The sequence below is a fragment of the Astyanax mexicanus genome, chromosome 8 (assembly GCF_023375975.1).
Source record: "Astyanax mexicanus isolate ESR-SI-001 chromosome 8, AstMex3_surface, whole genome shotgun sequence".
In the NCBI taxonomy this organism is placed as follows: domain Eukaryota; kingdom Metazoa; phylum Chordata; class Actinopteri; order Characiformes; family Acestrorhamphidae; genus Astyanax; species Astyanax mexicanus.
The window spans coordinates 16,362,478-16,383,352 of NC_064415.1; the positions used below are offsets into that span (position 1 = coordinate 16,362,478).

At 38.4% G+C, this 20,875-nt stretch overlaps 2 protein-coding genes across 3 annotated transcripts in view; both read right to left on the reverse strand.

Moving 5' to 3' along the window:
- tnfsf10l (TNF superfamily member 10, like) overlaps positions 1 to 3,159 on the reverse strand; it is a 48,454-nt gene extending 45,295 nt beyond the window's left edge. For both annotated transcript variants that reach the window (XM_007250186.4, XM_007250185.4), the window contains exon 1: positions 2,793 to 3,159. In XM_007250186.4, coding sequence (XP_007250248.1) covers positions 2,793 to 2,987 — 195 coding nt within the window. In that variant the 5' untranslated portion in view covers positions 2,988 to 3,159. The remainder of the gene's footprint in view (positions 1 to 2,792) is intronic.
- Positions 3,160 to 5,781: 2,622 nt separating this feature from the next.
- si:dkey-171c9.3 (uncharacterized) lies at positions 5,782 to 19,690 on the reverse strand. The gene is made up of 4 exons (XM_007250188.3): positions 19,627 to 19,690; positions 14,286 to 14,366; positions 11,190 to 13,037; positions 5,782 to 9,410 (listed from the first exon to the last, which is right to left on the reverse strand). Exons 2-4 carry the CDS (start codon positions 14,364 to 14,366, stop codon positions 9,258 to 9,260), a joined length of 2,082 nt encoding a protein of 693 aa, XP_007250250.3. The 5' UTR covers positions 19,627 to 19,690; the 3' UTR covers positions 5,782 to 9,257.
- Between the last annotated feature and the right edge of the window lie 1,185 nt (positions 19,691 to 20,875).

The following is a 20,875-nucleotide window of genomic DNA, read 5'->3' on the forward strand; positions in this document are numbered from 1 at the left end:
ACAGCAGGTGCTGGTATTGATTCATTTCTATAAAAACAGAAGAAAATTGAAACCAAACTTTTATTCTCGACAGCAGACAAACCCACATCAGTCTAAATCAAAAAAAGTATTTACAGGTATCTGACGTCAGATAGCTTTGAGATGTGAGACACACATGAGAAATGAAAGCAATTATGAGGCATCATTAAGATACGGGGCTGGAGAGTATAAAGTTTCAGCAGTGGCACTGCTAGGTGTGTGTGCGCAATGTCATAAAAAGTCTAATTAAATCAAACACATGCTTTGTGCTGCTTAATACAAATGTAAAATTGCACAGTTCTCAGACAACGTATTGTCTATTTATATATAATTTACTTTATATAACATAATTGGACACAGATAAAATATTAATAATATTTTAATTCGAAATACAACAAAATTAAATGTTATTGGCTTAAACCAAAACTGAACATAATCAAACATTTGGCAGAAGGTTGAAAGCTTAAAACTTTTTGTCATTTTTTTGTCATTGTTATTCATTTTAATACATTTCTTTCCATAACATAAACAGGCTAAATGAATGAAATGCAATTAAAAGTACCTATTCTTGCCATTTTTATCACAATATATATTGCCTATATATGCCTTACTTTAATAAAATGTTCTATACAGCAGTGAATGGGGTTCTCTGACTCTTTTAGAACAAATTGTAGGCCTGGCACAATAATTATGATTATGAGTTACTATGTTATTATATTATTGTATATTGTCAATCAATATTGCCCATGGCAACAATAGTCCATTAACAAGAATTGGCCAGTATGTTGAATTTGTTTATTTATGTTTTATTTCATTATAAACTTTATGCATTTTACTATTTATATTTATATTCATCTGTAGATCCTTAATAACTAAACATTATTTTGTTTCATTTGTTATTTATGTTTTTTTTTATATACTCTAAAGCATGTATCATAAAGAAGAGCAATAGTTGAACCAGGCAAGGCTAAAAACACCCAAGTGGCTATTTGACTTCTCATGATATATTAGATATATAGATATAATAGACTAGAACTGCTTACCTCTATTAAGGAAGAACCTGAAATTTGAGTTTAGGGGATTTATGCAAGCAATGCTGAGTTGTTTTTGTTCAGTAGTATTGCCAAGTATTGCCAGTTTAGTTTTTCTTAGCTTGGGGAGTGTGCTGAGGTGAATGATCTGGTATGTTGCTGGTAAATAGTTTAAAGCAATTAGTGGCTTAATTTTAGGTATTAAGAACACTTGGAAAATCTGAATTTGAGGTTGAAGGAATAATGCAAATTTGTTTTGTGCAGTAAACAGCAGTACAGCCACTTTAACAATGAGAAGACAGGGACATGTTTAAGTAGATGAAGAGTCCAGTGGTGGAGGCTATCTGCAGGACCACCACCACGATCACCCCCATGACTGAGCATGATGGAGCCTAATCTCAATGAATGATCCACTGAATTTACCGGCTAAAGAGCACAATCCTTGAAATCATCTTCCTCAACCAATAGTGATAAACTAACTTGGACTAACTTTGGGACTTTAACACCCTTTACATTTAGATTGTGTGCTTAATATAAATGAGAAATAAATAAAGAGCACGGTCACAGTGATGTCCTTACCTTGTCACTCACATTTTATATATTTTAACGTAATATTATTTTGTCGCTGTCCAATGAAAAACAAGTATCTCCAAAACAGCCACAGGAGAGAAAAAACTTTTAATAGAAGTAAATGTAAAAAGTTTATTTTAGGTCATTTCATATATTCACTCAGAATAATTCAGAATAAATTAATTGCAATACAACCATGTCAAAGTAATGTTTTTATATAAAATGTTCTAACAAAAACAGAATTTTTTTTATGACACTGTCAATGGGAAAACTGAAGGAAGGATTGATGCAAACTAGTTTTTGTGCAAGAAGTGGACAGTAGAAAACGAGTCCAGTGGTGGAGGATATATGCAGGACCTCCACCTCAATCACCACCATGACTGGACATGATAAAGCCTGATCTCACTTACTGAATGATCCACTGATTATACCAGCTAAAACACTTAATCATTCAAAGCATTTTAACCAATAGTGATAAACTTCTAAAATAAATTCTAAATTATGTGCAATATAACCATACCAAAGTAACGTTTTTATATAAAATGTTCTAAAAGAAAGTTTAAAGGAAGGATTGTTGTAAACATGTTTTTGTGCGGTAAAAAACAGTACAGACACTTTTAACAATGACAAGACAGAACTCCCTATGGACAGGGACATGTTTAGGTAGACCAATAGTCCAGTGGTGGAGGCTATCTGCAGGACCACCACCACGATCACCAACTTGGCTGGACATGATTGAGCCTCATCTCACTCACTGATTATACCAGATCCTTCAATCCTTGGAAGCATCTTAACAATAGTGATAAACTTACTTGGACTAACTTGCACTAACTTTGGGACTTAGACTTAGACACATTTTAAATACAGATTGTGTGCTTAATATGAATAAGAAATTAATTTAAAGAGCATGGTCACAGTGATGTCCTAACCCTGTCATACCCTGAATATTGTTTAAATCAAATGTTTATGGAATATTTCCACAGTTTGGACATTTCCAATATTCAGTCAGAATAATTCTAAATTATTTGCAAAATAACCAAGTCAACGTACAGTTTTTATATAAAATGTTCCAAAAGAAAATCAGAAATATTGATTTTTTTTATGATGCTGTCCATAAGAGGCAAACTTGTTTTTCTGCAGTAAAGAGCAGTACAATAAGAAGACAGAACTCACCCTGGACAGGGACATGTTTAGGTAGACGAAGAGTCCAGTGGTGGAGGCTATCTGCAGGACCACCACCACGATCACCACCATAGCTATCCAGAGTTTGGAGGGCGAGTCTTTGCGGCTGTTCGCCGGTACCATCATGTAAGTGGTGGACTCGCTGCTGACCGACCTGAAGTAATCCTGGTTATTCTGAGTGGCCATGGCATTCCTGGGTCGTGAGTGGAACAGGAAAACCCCACACACTCTTATACACACACTCTTACACACACTCCTGTACACACACTCACACAGAGTCTGGAACCGAGGCGCAGTCAGATCAGATCAGCGGTGTGAGTAAACTCCGCGTTCACTGCGCGCCGCGTGGGAGGAGAGAAGTTTAGAGGAGCAACAGGGAGGCGGAGGGCTGAGACTCAACCCCACCTGCTTTCAGACAAGCCCCGCCCATTGAACACAAGCCACGCCCTCATATACCAAACCACGCCCGTTTCGGTTGGGACTGGATGTGAGTGTTCCCACAACTGGGCTTGGATTGGCTACCAACTCCTAATCTCAAATAATCTGGAAGGTTTATAAACTGTGTATGAAATTCCAACCAATCAGCACGCAGGAGGGCGGGGTTTAATAAATACAGGCGGAAAAACAAAAAAACAGGCTGCTGGTGCTGCTGTGAGCAAGAATTTTAAAACACCCAGCCAAAGAGCCAACCTGGGCTTAGGTGAGTTCCAGGTAGGCATGTATTTATTTGCTGCTTCTTCTAAAAACTAAAAAAACTAAAAACTCTATATCAGTATCTGCTGTAATAAGTTAATTATATGTATATGTTACAGTATAATATAGAATGATACATATCTCTGCACCTTATTCTCATTATGCACATTTTATTATACAGTATCAGTACTGCACGGTCGTGTCTGTTAAATTGTCTCATCTGTTGTATTTATTGTAGTGTTATTTTTTTAAACAAAAGATCTTAAATCAACTTTGAATCAACTTTTAACTAAGTTAATTAAGTCTGATGCTATTGACCACTTCTTTTCTATTAGCTTTCAACACAATCTTTTTGTTCTCACAATCTAGTTTCTGACACTCACCATCAGTGTGTAGTCATTCCCCCAAGCCTACGTTTGGTAAACATGTAGATCACATATTAATATTTTCTAAGCTTGCATTTTTTCCCATCAAATTTTCTAAGATGATTTGAAATCTATGTTTTACTTAAATGAAATCAAAAATAAGATTGAATGCAAAACCTTAAAATTCAAAGTAAATTTATTATGCTAAACAATTAATTCATAAAACTTACAATTTAGGCGAAGTAAGTAAAATGTTTTAACTTTTTTTTAACTGTTTTCAGCATGTTTCACAAATGACCTCAAGTTATTTGAGCTCCATCATTACAGCCCACTTTACTCATACATGGGTTCCATGTAGGCCCCAAGCAGTGCAGTGTACAACCCACCCTGATGGGACCCCTCACTGACATCTATATGTGGGGCCAACATGGAACTCATTGACAAAACTTTCTAGTTCTAAGTTGGGCTGTATCAAACATGTTTTCTGGGTAAGCAATGATGTTCTGTGTAGACCTTTTGTTTTGAATACTTTTAGTAGGCATACTGAACTAAATACACCAAGCAAAACACTTGTAGTTTATATAGGCAGTAGAAATGTAAAGAAAAGAGAAAGTTTGTTGAGTATTCTGTTGGAATAGTCGTACATTTAATAAGGAACCCTGATTTAAAAAATGTAAAAATCAGTCAGCTTAAACTCGTCAAACTGGTTGATCAGCTGCATAGCTCTTGACCATTTAAGTTTGTTGGATTGGTAGATGTATGAGCATGATCAACCAGACCATGCTTGACCACGCTGATGGAACAGCATGACGTGCATGATCAAGAATGTTTAAAATCAGAGGCAGAATACATACAGCAGCTCAGGAGCTGGTTAACCAGTTATTTCATTATGTTCTCGCTTGGATGACCAGTTTTTCAATCTCCTTTACCAATAAAGATCATTTTAAACCAACCAAAGGTGGTCTTGAGCTGGTCTTTTCCACAGCACAAAATTGGTAGGTGGTCAATAATTGCTGTGTTTCGCATTAAATGCACAAAAAGAAGAAGAATCATGAAAAGGAAGCAACAACTGAGTTATTTTTGTTTTTTACTTGGATAAAAAACAAGCTCCCTCCTCATAACCCAGCAAGCTAACAGGCTACCCCAGTGGTTTCCAGTTCCAAGCCCTGGATCAGTCGAGGCTGGGCACCCAGCACACAAGCACAGCACACAAGAAGTTGTTAATTAGCTAATGGCTTGAATTAGGTGTGCTAATAATGAAGGTAAACACATCAAAACTTCACTGAAACTGGAACCCCCTGAACTAACTGTTACCTCCTGTGGCCTGGTGGTTCTCAATCCTGGTCCTGCAATACTACTGCTCTGCTCTGCAGGTTTTAAAGCTCCCCCTGCTCCCCACGCACCTAATACAACTACTGAACTAATTAAAAAGCCGTCCTGAGGTGACCTGGGCGTGTTAGAGCAGGAAAGCACTTCAGCAGGCAGGGCAGTGATACTCCAGGGCCAGAGCGTTGAGAGCCACGGCTGTATGTCCATAAAGAGTAGACATTCCTCCACACTTGAGATAAAGTGTGTCCTCTAAAGGAAGGCAGATGAAATTTCCCCAGTCAGTCTCTCACTGTGGCGGCTGTCTTCGTGTCAGCCCCTGAGGTAAACAGCTGGAGAGGAGCACTGTGGACGAGCTGAGAGTAAGTGTGGGTGTTTGCCATGAACGGGGTTTGGTGGAGATAGGAGACAGATGTTGGGCCATGTACAGGCTGAACCGGGCTGGTTACACCCTCACAGCTTGTGCTGAGTGTGACCGGGCTTGTGGGTTCCCTGGCTAACTCTAGCATGCTTATTAAATTGAGGTCAAACCCAAGGTGAACTGTATTTGTTCCCTTTGTACTGTATATATGAAAACCACATATTCAACAACAATAGAAAAATAATGATTTATTTATTTGATATAGCCCATTTAAGACAAAGAAATGCATATGAATATGCTTATTGAACATATGCAAATAAAACTAAAGCTTTCCTGAAAAAGGCAAATGGAAATATAAAGGAAAAAGATAACAGAAATGCATTATATTTCAATGGAAGTGAAAATGAACATATTGTTTGCTTAAGTGTTTCACATTTAACTGTGTTTGCATTTATAAAACTGCCAATTCCATTCTTAAGAAGATTTTTTTCCCTAAAATCGAAAGATTCTGACATTTACAAATGTTTTATTATTTAGGATTTTTTTCCAAATGGTCTCTTTACTATTTTTTGTAATGTTTCATGGATAAGTTTTTTTTTATTATTTTGATGAAGGGAAAACCCATTCCACAGTTTAGTACCCCTAAATCTTATTAAAAATTGACCTCTACAGGTGAGACATTTAGGAGGATGAATGAATAAGTCATTTATAATCTGAAATATCTATTTCATTTGAATAGATTTTACAAGTACAACATGTTTGAAATATATTGGTAGCATACATATTAAGAATTTGAATGGAGATATTAATACTAATAAATCAAGGCAGTGCAAATAGATTTACAAATAATACATCAATGTGAAATATTCAACAACTAATTTCCACTTTATAGTCAGTATCTGTAATAACTATGTATTTACACGTGAACAGTCTATGCAATAGCAATGTAACTACTATGGTATTACACTACCATGTACACACCACCGCCACCACAGCAGTGCTGAAAATAACCCACCACCCAAATACAGTAATAACTGCTCTGAGGTGGTCTATCCTGTGGGGTCCTGATCATTGTAGAACAGGATGCAAGGAGGATATTAAGGTGTGTAGATAAATAGATACAGGACCTATAGAACTACAAAGTGCTCCTGGTAACTCTGATGAACTTATCTTGTGCAACAGAGAAACTCTTGGTCTTTTTTTTCTGGGGCAGTTCTGATGAGATAACATATTTTTATCATAACGTATTTGATAGTCTTTTAAATTTTTAAATAAACTAAGACTTAGTTTAATTAAGTGGTTCTTGCCATAATATGGATTAGAACATTACTCAAATAGAGTTATTTTCTGTATACCAACTTTACGTCTTTACAACATTAAAAAGGCTAGAAATCCAAGCAATAAACTCTTGACAAGTTTAGCACAGCTGTTAACTGAAAGCTATATCAGGTGACTCTACCTCATAAAGTGTGCAAAGCTGTCATCTTAGCAAGAGGTTCCTACTTAGAAGTAACTAAAATATAAAACATATTCTGGTATTTTTTTCTTAATAGTTTGGATGACTTTTGTTTTTATCTACTATGCAGAAATGATGATTTAAATGATGAAAAACCACATAACTGAAGTTGCATCCAAACTTGTGACTAGTACTGTATAACCACACAAGAGTACGTTATGCTATTATAGTGATGATATATAGTTAATAGTCGATAGTTCTGTTATTACAAGGATTGTTAACATGTACCTACATTAGAAACACACTTAGATATGACTGCATTTCCTTAAAGAATTGTATTAATTTACTTTGGAAAAAAAAATACAAAGAATCAGTACAAACTCTGTATATATTGTATATCTCGTAGCCTTAAAATCAACAGCCTAATCATCACCTGAACACATAAACCTGTGCAGCAGGAGTCTGCAGCTCTCAGTCACTACACGTGCAACACATGTAAAGTGTAAAGTCTTTTTTTTCAGCTTTATGCAGCAAATTAGCTTCAGGCAGCCAAACATACAGAACTCCCTTATAATATCCTCTGGTTGCACTTTGGTAATATTTCTTTTCTTCGCTCTGCATGGGTCCTTTTGGACTCTTTTCAGTCACCTGTACCTGTAATTACACAAACACAAAGGCTTGTTCTCCATCATCGCTGACCCGAATGAAGTGTGGCAGTGTGTTGGGAGCCCTGATTAACTGGCGCTGCGAGAGAATGTGTGTATTAAATGAATCCCGGTGCCACGAGGCCCGTGCCAGTGAGTGGGTGGGGGGGGGTGGTCTTTGTGTGTACCGTGCATATTTCTGGCTCTTGAAGGAGAAAAATAAATGGATGTGTTGCAGCCCTGGGGAGACGCCGAGGGATCGGAGCTGGAAGATTTTCCAGAACCCCTGCGATCCATTCAGCTCTGGACGCATAAACTGTGTCGTAATCACCCTATCCTTCTCTCTTTTTTCTTTTTTTTTTCTCTCTTTGTCCATCTGCGGCCTGCCTTTCTTATTCATTTTCTTACTCGTTTTCTTACTGCTCCTTCTCCTCTCTTTTGTGGCAGCGTAACTCCCTTAAATGCTGGAACAAATACTTCTCCAGATGCTGTAACAGGGCTGGACCGAAACCCATTGTGTCTTCTCTGGACCACAGCTGCGATGTCAGCACCCCTGAGTATGTATGTGTGTGAGTGAGTGTGTAAGTGTAAGTGAAAGTGTGTGTGTGTGTTTGTATGTGTGTGAGAGTGTGTGTAGTTGCTGTTACATTTGAGCAGCGGTGGCCAAGAGTGGGAGAGAGTGGGAGGCAAGAGTTCACTAAAGCACATTCCTGCCATGTTAGGTATCTGTGCTCTGGGAGTATTAATGGGATGCTGTAAAAAGTCTGCTTTTACAGTCTCCAAAGCGCTCTTCATAACAGCCCTTTCAATCACCAGGCCGAGCATGATGGCGTCACGCTGTATTTTAGCAATGCTGCTTTTATGGCATGTCTTAACTGAGTTTCTTGATTACAGCTGATGTTGACAACGCTTCACTTCTTGCATAATACAGAGTGGTTATATCCAAAATTCAAGTTGTTGGGGTGCTGTGCTGCTGGAGGTGACCCCTTTTACCATGGACTGGGATTGATTCAGTTTGAGATCAGGCCCGTGTCCTCAATCCATATTAATGTCTGAAAATCAGCGAAGTCAGTCTGAACTCGTCTGAACAGCCATCTGTATTGCATCCTTATTCTGTCGCTCTATATTAATGTAAGGTGAGAGTTATGTGGGCGGTCGCAAGCAGATGTTCATCATGTTGCTGGCGCTTGACTCTTGTTTCCTCCCAGTTGTGTCCAGATGGGTGTTACACTGCGCCACAACTGGCTGTGTAATGGTGAAAGTCATACGGTTCGAGAATTTGTTCCAGGGTCAGCCTCGTGCTCTGCCAGCAGGCCTGTAGAAGGCTTGATTCAGCTCGAGCCATGTGTTCAGTGTTCCCAGCATGTTGATTTCAGGTGCATATTTCACATTAGCCAGAATTATCCATAGCTTTAGCTTTCAACCTTGACTGACGCTCAGCTGTGAGCAGTTGATGTCTGATGTCCGTCTGTAAGCGCTTGGGGCTGATGTTCTGCAGTGCAGTGCATTGGAAGAAGCTTCTATTACAAAAATCTAATGCAGGCTATTTCAGGCTGTCCACCATGCAGATCTAGAGTCTTTCTTGACTGTGTGAGGCTAAAGTTAGCTCACTCAGAGCAGCAGTAGATGCCCCAGGAGAGACCTGTCACTCTTACGCTGCCCTCTGCTGGCGGTCTGCGGATCTTCACAGTACTGGAGGACAGATACCAGCAGGTCCTCAACAGTCCAGCTGTGAAACTGGGCCTTCAGAGAGAGGCTGCAGAGCTGTGGGTAGATGCAAGTACAAAATCATACATACGTATTATATTTCAGAAGAACAAGTATTGGAACAAACAAATTAAAGGGTATTAAATGTGTTTGTACTGCTTTTGTTGGATTAACTGTCCCTGCTGTCTATAAAAGACATTTTACTAGAAACTGAGGACAGGATGTTGGATGATCACCACCCCACCTTATCCTCAACTTCTCAATTCCCTTTTCCTAAAAGTATCAGATGGAGCACCATCGTTCCAGAGAGCACAGTTCCACTGCTTTTATGCCGGAAGGCTTCATCCCTTCTAGCCCACACCTGGCATGGTGCCAATTGGTTTATCTTTCTTTTAAAAGAGTCTTATTTTATTGACTATATTTCTCTACAGTGGCTAGACAAGCTGTGTGCATGTGTGCATTTGCACATCTGTGTCAGCAATGGGTGTAATTTAAAGTAGCTAAATGCATGTCCACAAATATAGTTAGTTAATAAATGGAATAAAAATATAATTACAGTAGTTACAAAATAATAACTTAATAGACACAATAATAGACACCCAACACTCTTAAAATAAAATTTTAAAATGGTTATTATGTAGACTTCTTCAACATAAGAGTTTTTTTAAGTTTTTATAACTTTGGACATGGCCATGTAAAACTGAAATTGGTAAAATAAACAAAAATGGCTTATTTTTCATCTCATTCCTCACTGTTAAGTATCTCAACTCAGGCCAAAGAGTGTTTTTTAGTTAACTTGATCTGAGTTCATTTAATCACAAAAATAACAGTTTTTACGAGTGCATCTCAGTTTGATCAGCGATACATATTAAATGTGCTGAAATCACTGAATAATATGTAAGGTGTTTAGTCTCCTCTACATTAAACTGTTTACTATTTATTCACATTTCCCCTTTGCTGACATTTGAACTTAAGATCTCCTAACTATTAATGATCAGCAATTAGACTGTAGGGCCACTCAAAAGTTAATGTGAAATTATGCAAATGTGTCTTTCCTTTTTTGTACACACATCTGTAAGTGGTTTCACATATCTAGAGTGGTGCAACTGTTTGTTTATGTGTTAGATTATGTATACTTGGATTTTATGTATATTTGTTTTGGTTTCATATTGCAGTTTAGTAAGCGGACTAAAGAACTATGTCCTGTCATTATCACCTACTTTTGCTGCGTCCCCCTATACATGACATTAATTGGATTATAGAATGACACCTGATTTTCCAGGTGTTGTGACATATTCTATCTCTCTGCCAGAATTTGTGGGCAGGCGCTTCAAGCAGCAGAATAAATCCTTTTATTTTTGTTTATAAATAGGGGGTTATCTACAGTTGTGGTAGCTACATGAATCACCTGCCTAAGTGTTTGCATCCATACAGCTGCTTGATGCACCTGGACATCAAGGGCAATGCACCTGACAGATTTCAGCATAACACTGGTTCTGAGGACAGTCTTCCTTCAGGCAAACCAGACATGGTTCAATAGATACCGACCACATTTTTGGTCAGACCAAATTTTGGTCTTTTGGTCTGGATCATGTTTAGTGACTTCTTTAACACCTGCTATTTTGGTTAGAACCAAACTTAAAAGTCTAAAACTCCAGACCAAACAATGCAGGGGTTAAAACATCTATTAAAGAACCCTACATTGATTGGCACATCCGTTATATATCAATTCCTATGGGAACCCATAGTGATTCTCTTTTTGTCTCCTCTACTTTTAAGAGTTTTCAAAGACAAAGAGAAAAAAAAATGATATAGCTACGCTGAAATACTCCATACCTGTTGCTGAATATGAGTGTCAGACACATCCAGCTGTAAAACTGAGACATTGGTGTGGGAGGCTGCAGCCCAGAGGAGGATACACTGTAACTCTTGAACATCTTGACACGACTTATCAGGAATAAAGCCCTTCAGAACAGTTTGTTCCGTGCCACCCAGAGCAGTGTCTGAGGTACTGAGTCTCTCTGAATCAACAGCAATTTGATTGGACCTTGAGAGGGAGTTGGAAGCTTCTTGCATGGAGCACTTAAGCACTTCACATGCAATCTTCTCAGCAAAGGAGAAATCCGCTGTTGACGTCACAGTTCTGGAATCAGACATGATGTAGTTCTGCACTGATTCCCCATTACAGCATTGAGTGCTTGTGGTTTGTTTGGACATGGTGGTGGTGGTGGTGTTCAGACACAAATCACGGCCTTGAACTTTTCTTGCTTCAGATGGCACTGCTTCTGATGCTTCACCTGGAAGCTGTTGTCTTGTGGCACGTTGTATTATTCCTTTTTCCAGCTCGGAGACAGCCTGAACCAGAGTCTGCGCAATTAGCCTCCCAGCCAAGGCTCTCAGCACCTCCATATCTTGGACAGGAGGGCTTAAACTTGGCAGTAAAGTGTCACCTAATGGTGGGGTTGCCTTCTCCACGCTGGCCTCCACACAGGATGCCATTCCATCCACCACGTTTGACATGTGACTATTTTGCTCGTTTTTTCTGTCCACTCTCTTGGTTCCCATCACCTCCGCTACAGACATTATAATGATCTCCTGAGCCAAATGGTGGGCCAGGAGCTGCACATCTCTGACAGGTGCATCTCTGTTTACTCTGGAGTCAGGATTTGCTGCAGTGATGCAGTTGATGATATCCTCAGACAGCCAGGCTGCATAGTCTGACAGTGTGGAAATCCTGTTTTGAGGCTTGCCTTCATCTTCCATCCCAATTATCCCAGAATCCTGCCCCTCAGTGTCCTTTTCTCCATGCTGTGAGCATGCTAACGACAGTGAGCGCATCAATCGCACCATGAACTCGGATTTGTCCGAGACCGTTTCTGTCATCTTGTCCTCAGATAAGGATTCAGACTGCTGATCTTTTGGGGTTGGAGGAGGAGGTGATGGTAGGAACTCCATTGCTAATCCTCCTTTCAACTTCCTAGTGAAGCTAGCTCGACTCTTCATCATCTCTGGGAGCAACGGGGTGCTTGGTGGAGCATCAGGGTAGTCAAGAGAGCCCATGTTAGCCATATCACTCAGTGTGTTAGAGTATGCTGCAGTGAAGTCTGATTCAGAGTGACCCTGGGCTCTAGAACCTGGATCGTTGAAAAGCCTCTCATGAGGTTGTTTGCTTTCATTTTCTTCCATCTTGGAATAATCGACTTCCATGTCAGGCTCTTCATGGTCACAGCAGTGCATGGATGAATATGGGTCACAGTGGAGATCTTTCTCACTGATCTGTTCTTGCAAAAATTCACTTCTTCCACCTGTGAGGCCACTGTGCTGGGCTAACTCCTCCAGTGCACTCTCAAAGATCTCAGACGCTAACTTCTTAGCAAGCGTTTCCTGGTCACTAATTGTCCATTTGGTTGTTTCAGGCACATCAGTGATTTCCATTCTGTCAGTATTGAATTGAGTGCCTCTTCTCCTCACTGTAGCATCCAATATATCTACAGCTAACATGTCAGCAAATTGGTGAATAATGTCTGCCTCTACTGGCTTGGGTTTTAGATTCTCAACATCTGATCTTCTAGCCTGTGTCTCATCCAAGGCACTGCTGTATGCCTCCAGTGTCGTGAAAATAGATGACTGGTCATAATCAGGTTGAGGGTATGACTGGGTGTTAAAGCTTGCTTCCACTGGATCCTAAAAGATGGGGCACATGTTAACTGATAAATTATTGAACCAAAGTGCTGCTTTTTAACATACACTCTAAAAAACAGAGGTACGATACGAGTACTTTTTTGTACTCAGAGGTACACTCTTCATGATTGTACCCTCAAAGGTACAATATTGGTCTTTACAGGGTCAAATTTGTTTCCTCTGAAGTACAAAGTCATTTCTAACAGAAATAAGTACACATTTGTACCATTTAAGCTGCCAAAGGGTACATTCAGTATTCTGTATCACTGTTCTAATAAACAATATATATTTTAATTGCACATTTTTTATTTGAAAGCCAGACAATTTTGTATCATCAAGTTTTTGTGCCATATTTAGTTGATGATAATGTTTATAATCTTTATAATCTTTACTGGCACAAAAAAACATGGGTACAAAAAAGGACTTTCACTGAAAGGTACTTTTTTGTACCTCAATATAAGGTACAGCCCCAGCGACAAGCTTTGTACTCTTTTAGGTACAAATCTGTACTTATATTTCTTAGAGTGTAGTATGTAATAAATTAAAACCCCAAAAAATCAAATCACTTATTAATGCAAAACTGCACTTCCTAATTATTGTTATCATAACTTTAATTTACAGAAATTTGGGATAACTTAAATATTTCTGCTTCTCTGCACCATGATACTTCATGATACTTTTTAATATTGGCCCTTTGGCCCCACTGTCTGTACCAACTAGTGGTCACATGACAACATTATATCCAATTGATTTTAAAAAAGGAATCCCAGTTAAAGGTTTCTACAGCCACTCCATACAGAGACATGGGCCAGGTTATAATTCTCATAAAATGTTATTTTGAAACTAGTATATTTATTTACTGTAAAGTGTTGTTTTGGAAATAATTGGGTACCTCTGATCATAAATGGCAGGGACCAATTTTAAATCTTAAAATAAACTACTGTCCCCATATGAAGACATTTTGCAAAAGACTTCCTGTACAAATACAAAGTTTATATTCTTGTTAGGTCCTACTAATCCCAAATAACTGGGAACATTTTAGGTCTGGGTCTCTGGAGGTTAACATAAATAAGTCACAGTAATTCAAAAATGAATAGTTGAGATACACCCTCTTCTGAAGCTTATTCATGTAAGATCAGTTTTTAATACATTAAGTTCAATCTTTTAGTTAAGTTAGAATGAATTATGGTGTAAAATGTAATATGGTGACCTTGTGTGTGCCTGATATTGAATAAAAACTGAGAGGCTTACCCAGACATGAGAGGTCTCAGTATTTGGACTAGTTGTCAGCTGACAGAGTTTCAGGCTACTGCTCAACCACTCTTCAGCCATCTGTCAAAATGATAAGAAAAGTTGAAATTATATATACAGGCAAGGATTATAAGGCACACTATCTATTTTCTGGTCTATTTTCATACATATGGCGCACCGGATTATAAGGTGCATTAAGCGACACTAAGTAACAGGGAAGTCGCCATGTTTTCCTTCTAATTCAGCAGGTCTTGGCGCTGGGTGGTGGTGGGGGGGCAACTAAAAGCTAAGTTAAGTAAATAAAACTGTAATCCTTTAAAAAAACATTTTCTTTTAAAGTCAAACGAGCACTGGATGTTAATCTAGACAGATTTCTCTCCTGTAAACTGTTTATTTGGGTGAGTAAAGTGCTTCCGTTTATTTTCAGTAACCTTAGATTTCCAGATTTCCACTAAGGCTGGATGCAGTGGCATTAGCATTAGTGGCTAACTGCCCAACAGTGCTACACTGAGGAACCCTGAGTGTTCCGGTAAGCAAGGGCGATATTAGCTAGCGGTTTGTCCCACGTAGCTTGTTTTAACACGGAAAACATGCAGACTACAGGCAGATAATACTCACCTCCAAACAGTGAAAGAGCTAGTTCTTAGTGCAGTTAGTGGCTAATGCTAATACTGCTCCAGCCTTGGCTGGAGAACTAAACTGGAACTCTGGTATAATGCTGCACTTCAGCAGGGTGGTTTACTGCTGCTTGGATTTTAAGTGCACCTTATAGTGCGAAAAATATGAAAACTATATTTAATGTATGATTACACACTTTTTTAATTGTTCTTGTAATATGCAATATGCTTTTTTGTAAGCATACTGTGACATTTTTTAATGAGTGCATGTTCATGCACTTATCCAATAATCCAATAACTGCAAAAACCTGATTTAATCAACTACATTGTCAATGCATATACAGCATTTGGGTAATGAGATAACAGCAAAGCTAAAGTTTAACATGAGCCAATAATCTCAAATAACATAATACTGGAAGATGACCAAAAAAAACCAAAGTGTTCTTTAAGCTCCACACTTAAATGAAAGTACTAATGTATTCAAGACTTTTTGTACTTAAGTATTGCAAGTAGTTTATAGTAAAATGTAGTACTGAGATACTGAAAGTAAAAGTACAGTGTTGTGTTGTGTAGTTATGGAAGTTTTTCAGAGTGAAAAGCAGAACGAGAGCAGCATGGTCTTCTTATAAGATCAGCTATTACAGGATTTTCCCAAACCTTGATATCACAGCATTGAACCCTTCCTAAACTAACCTCATTCCTTCATATCCACAACCACTGACTACTTCTCACAGTTCCTTCTTCAGCACATGGCCTCTGAACCTGAATTGCACCAAAACAGACCTGAGCAAATTCATGCTTCAAAACCCCAAATGCGTATCTCTACAGGTCTAACATATGCCTGCCACCCACGCTCTCTCACCTCAGCCACAAACCTGCATCTCATACCATGATGTGACCCAAATTTTCAGTAAATATTAGTTTTTTTTTCATGGTTTCTTTTAGTATGCAATGCTGCCCTTCTTACATTTTTAACATATTTCTGAAAAAAAAAAAACAAATAGAAACTTTTTAAATGATCATGTGTCACATCAGGTTATGTTAGCATGTAAGGAATTCAGGGTATAGCGTACATGAATGCTGAGAAATCAGATTACTGAGCTAAACTACAGCTTTCTTTATTCGATTTCTAAATCCGATTTCAGAAGCAATCGGTGTACGCTGTTAATATGACAATTTGAATCATCACTCTTTCATCACAGCAGATTTTAAATTGATTATAAAGTGTTATCTTTGGGGATAGCTTGACAATGCCCACACCTGCATAAGTTGTGAGATGTTGTCTTGTGGCTAGCATGCTAATGGCAAGGTAATGTGAGACCCAATCCCATTTCAGCCCTTGGCCCTACCACTGACAGTGTGACGGGCGGTGTCTGATTAAAATTCTTTTGTAACAGACAAGTGACAAAATTCACAACTACATTCAATGCACACACCTCACATGCATATCCCTCAGGTCAGTATAGTGTTCTTAAATACAATGGGACATGGCAAATGTCACTGGACATGATACTAGTTTCTTGTTCCATGACATGTGGCATCTCAAAGAACACATTTCATTATCATGTTTATTAAATTTTGTACAATTAAAAGGAATGCAGCAACTTTTTAAGAAAAAAATCATTATCATTATTCTAAGCATGATATAGTATTTGAGTTAATTGTGTATGTATTTGTATGTATTGTGGCGTGAGGAGGCAGGGGAGTTGTGGGTCCACCCCACGCCAGAGCGCAAAGCCATGCCTGTCTCAGCTGGCCCGCATGAGGGCTGATTGAGCCGCCAGCTGGGACAGGCATATATACTCAGCCTCAGCCATCATTTGGGAGGACTTTCACTGGGGAGCTGAGGGCTGAGGCTGCGCGGACGCTAAGAAGAAAAAACTGAGTAATTCTACAGACTCTAGAGCCCCATTGGGCCGAGTTATGTTTTAAGTTTGTTTTGGGTGTGGTGGAGGGCATTTAAAACCAAATAAAGGTATGTTTTGAGTTCATTTACTCCCTGTGTCTGTGTATCTCTGTGAGCTTCCTCCTTCCGGGTCACAGTGGTCACGCCCCTAACCCCAGGGGCCTACCACAGTATGTAAATGTATTTAGTTAAATATAACATGTATCAGGAAAATGTTTTTAATAAAGTGACATGACAAGTGTTTTTACCACTCCAGATGATAAAGATAAATTGTAAAAATGTTTTTGATGTTTTAATGTTTTCTCAAGGGAAGCACTGATATGGGGATTTCCAAGCCATTGCAGAGGTCCAGTATTTTTCATTAAGAAAATTCTGGACACTGACACTGAGACATTTATTCACAGTTATAAAACTTGGAGAAAACTTTATTTATGGGTGTTACAAATGCAGAACAAATCATATAATACACATATTTTAGCTCAGTTGTCCAGCATTGCAAAAACATTCTGCTCCTCCAGAGTATAATAAATACATCAGAAACATTGGTTGCAAATATTGGCCAAATGTAAACACCTGTCTGAAGCTCATGAAATTTCTTGAAAGAATTATCTGATGATGTAATGATTTCACTAGATCTGGCATCCCTAGTTGTTTTGAACTGGAGTCGTTTTGGAGTTTTTAAATAAATATGCATGCCTAAATATGTATATTTAAATGTTTTCCTAGACCTAAAATATCTACAAAAGATTGTAGATCCTAAATGCACAGCAGGGAAGCTATTAGCAGCATCTAGAAACACAACATATCAAGCAGACGATGAGCTGTAGTTAGGTGTAGGTGCAGGAACTGGGTCACATGACTGACAGGAAAGAAAGTGGGTTTTTTGAAGCTGAATGACTGATTTCCTTTTGTTGCTGATTTGAGATCATCTCAGATAGCTTTCTTTTAATAGAGACTGTAAAGAGGAAGCTAATATAATAATATTTTGGACTAGTGCAGCGTAGCATGTTATTAATAGGTTACATTTAAACTGATTATTTAGCGACATATTAATTTTTTATGGGTTTTTTTATGCCACTTTAGAAGAACCTCATACTTATAGGTTACTGATAAAGCTGGTGGGAAGTATGACCTGGCCTGGCTTCAATAAGGCTATGTTCACACAGCAGGGGAAAGTGGCTTGAATCTGAATTTCTCACCAAATCTGCTGCAAATTTTAGGCTGTTCACACTGTTTTTTGTTTGTTTGTTTTTTTCATTTTGAATATATCTGACATTAGCCTGAACAGTTGCATTATGAGCAATTTAATCTGATTTGAGCATATAGAGTAGCCAAAAATCAATATTGGTGCATTATAGATATGAGAAAAATCTGATTCATGCTGGCAGTCTGAACGAAACTGAAGTGGCCAAAATCGGAAACTAAATTCTGAAATGAGAATTTTAGAATCCTCTTTTGCGGAGATTGCTGATATGTCCGAGAGGGTTCGACAAGCGAATGTTTCCCAAAGGGTCTGTTAGATGTCACAAAAAAAAAGCTGTCTGATCTGGTCCGCCCACATAATGAACTCCAGATACTTTTGACACTTTGAGATAATAATTAAGGGACCCTCCTTCCTTTCCTTTAAAAGTGCCAGTAGAAGAAATGGTTGATGGTTGAGGCCTACTGCAGTTCATGCATTACTTCATGTACAGTGTTAGCATTAGTGAAATGAGGTTTCAGAATGAGGCCAGATCATACTTCCCACCAGCTTTATCAGTAACCTGTAAGTATGATTCTGTTTCACATCTGACATAAAGGAAAGAATAAATTTGATGAGATGAAGAGGCCCCTGATTGAAGCACTAGATGTATTTTTTCTAGAGTTTAGAATGTATCCTCAGATGAATCTGACAGCTGAAGTGAGCTCAGTTGAAATGATGAGGTAAAAAACTGCATAACTAAAAAAGGTTTGATGGACAGAGGAGTCACGCATTGTCAAGGAAAATTAGTGGGTGGCTGTGTAGTTGTTTGCTTGTACAAATGATTGAGGGATGATTTGAGATGATTGAGATGTTCCAACGAGTAACAAAATACACATGTGACTGCATTTTTCCAAAGCAGCAAAACTCTCCTGACCGCCAAAAAAATGATGATATTAGGGTCGTGGCCGAGCGGCCCAGTGTTTATTTCTCTATCGTTTTCTTTGTTCTTCCAACACTAACGTTGTCTCAAGGCACACATAGAAAGGCAATAAGGGTGGGAGCTTCAACTGGAATCATCTCCATTCTTCCCTTTTGTGTCAAAATAAAGAGTAATGATTGGGTGAAATAAGAGCTGGACAGGAGAAAGTATGTGGAACGGATCGGAAACGTAAGAAAGCGCTTTCTGATTCAGGAAAGAGATATTGGAGGGACAGTTTGAAGGATTTCGTGGAATAATGACACAGAGATGCGGAGATTGCTGATATTACCGAGAGGGTTCGACAAGCGAATGTTTCCCAAAGGGTCTGTTAGACGTCACAAAACTGGCTCGACTTTGAAGCAAGCTGTCTGATCTGGTCCGCCCACATAATGAACTCCAGATACTTTTGACACTTTGAGATAATAATTAAGGGACCCTCCTTCCTTTCCTTTAAAAGTGCCAGTAGAAGAAATGGTTGATGGTTGAGGCCTACTGCAGTTCATGCATTACTTCATGTACAGTGTTAGCATTAGTGAATAAAAGTGAAAGAGAAGAATGTTACAAAGTGATAAAGTTGATTTGTGAACTAGTAAAGTTGAATTATGTAATCTGGTCTATGAAAGGAGAAACAGAGGAGTAGTAAAGCTGGTTCATACCTTCACCAAGATCTGTGTAAAAGCTTCAGTCCGACGTTGTAGTTACGCTGAGCGGAAGTGAAAATGAAGGGGCTACAGTTGACTTTATGAGCCTGAGTTTATTTCCTGTGTGTATTTCAGTGTGTGTTTGTGTGGGTTTCAGTGTGTGTGTGTTTCAGTGTGTGTTCTATTTATATACAGACAGACAGACAGCGGATGAAAAGCAGTGAAGAGAGAGAGAGTTATCTAGAAATTAACTATTAATAATCAGGTTATTAATGGGTTGGTTTAAAGAACACCCTGGCTTTTGATCATAATGTCTTTTGGTGTTAATAAACTGTTAAATACTTTTCTCACACATGATGACAAGCTGGAGATCCTCTGCCCATATTTGCTCCTTCAAAATGTGCTTCTTCTATGGCATTTCAGTTTTTCCAAACACCTTTCTTTCTAACAGTGCAGGAGAAGAAGAGCAGCGCTGGGATCCTATGGGAAGACAAGTGTGAGGAGATAAATCCCAAAACAAATAGTACATACATATTAATTTTGGCCTCAATCAAAAAACAGTGTTTGGTTCTTTATCCTTTCCCTGAATCTGTAAATAAAGGTACTGTAGGAAGGTCAACTGTAGCCCTGTTATACTTTAGCATCCTGAAAATCCCCTCAAAAATCTATACGACCTTCCAGGCAGCTCAATTATTTTATCATCTTATAGAACAACATGAACAACAGATTATGACAAAAAAAATCTGATAGAGGTGTACATCATCTTACTGAAAAAACATAATACAATATAGAGAAAAAAATACAAATTACTTATTATTTTATACTTATTATTTGATAAAACTGTTACATATTTTTTGTCATATTAACTCCAAACACAATAGCATCCACCTGGAATACCATAGCTCCCTCAGCAACAACTCAGCAACCTCATATAAACCACTTAACAACCTTCGGCAACCACTATATCAAGTTTTCTCCTGATCTTTTAATATTTATCACAGAGATTTTGTCATGTTATGCTTCATTTAATTTGATCAGAAACATGCTTTTCCCGTTTTCTAAGCACAGCAGTGAAAAGAAGAAAATGGAAAAATCCATTCAAACTGACAAACATAGCAACACCATAGCAACCACCAGGGATACTATAGTGACCACTTAACAACATGACAGCAACCACTTAGCACCCATATTAGCCACCTGGGAAACCACTTTGCCAAAAATAAAAACCCTAGCAATGCTATGGCAACTACTCAGCAACACCAAA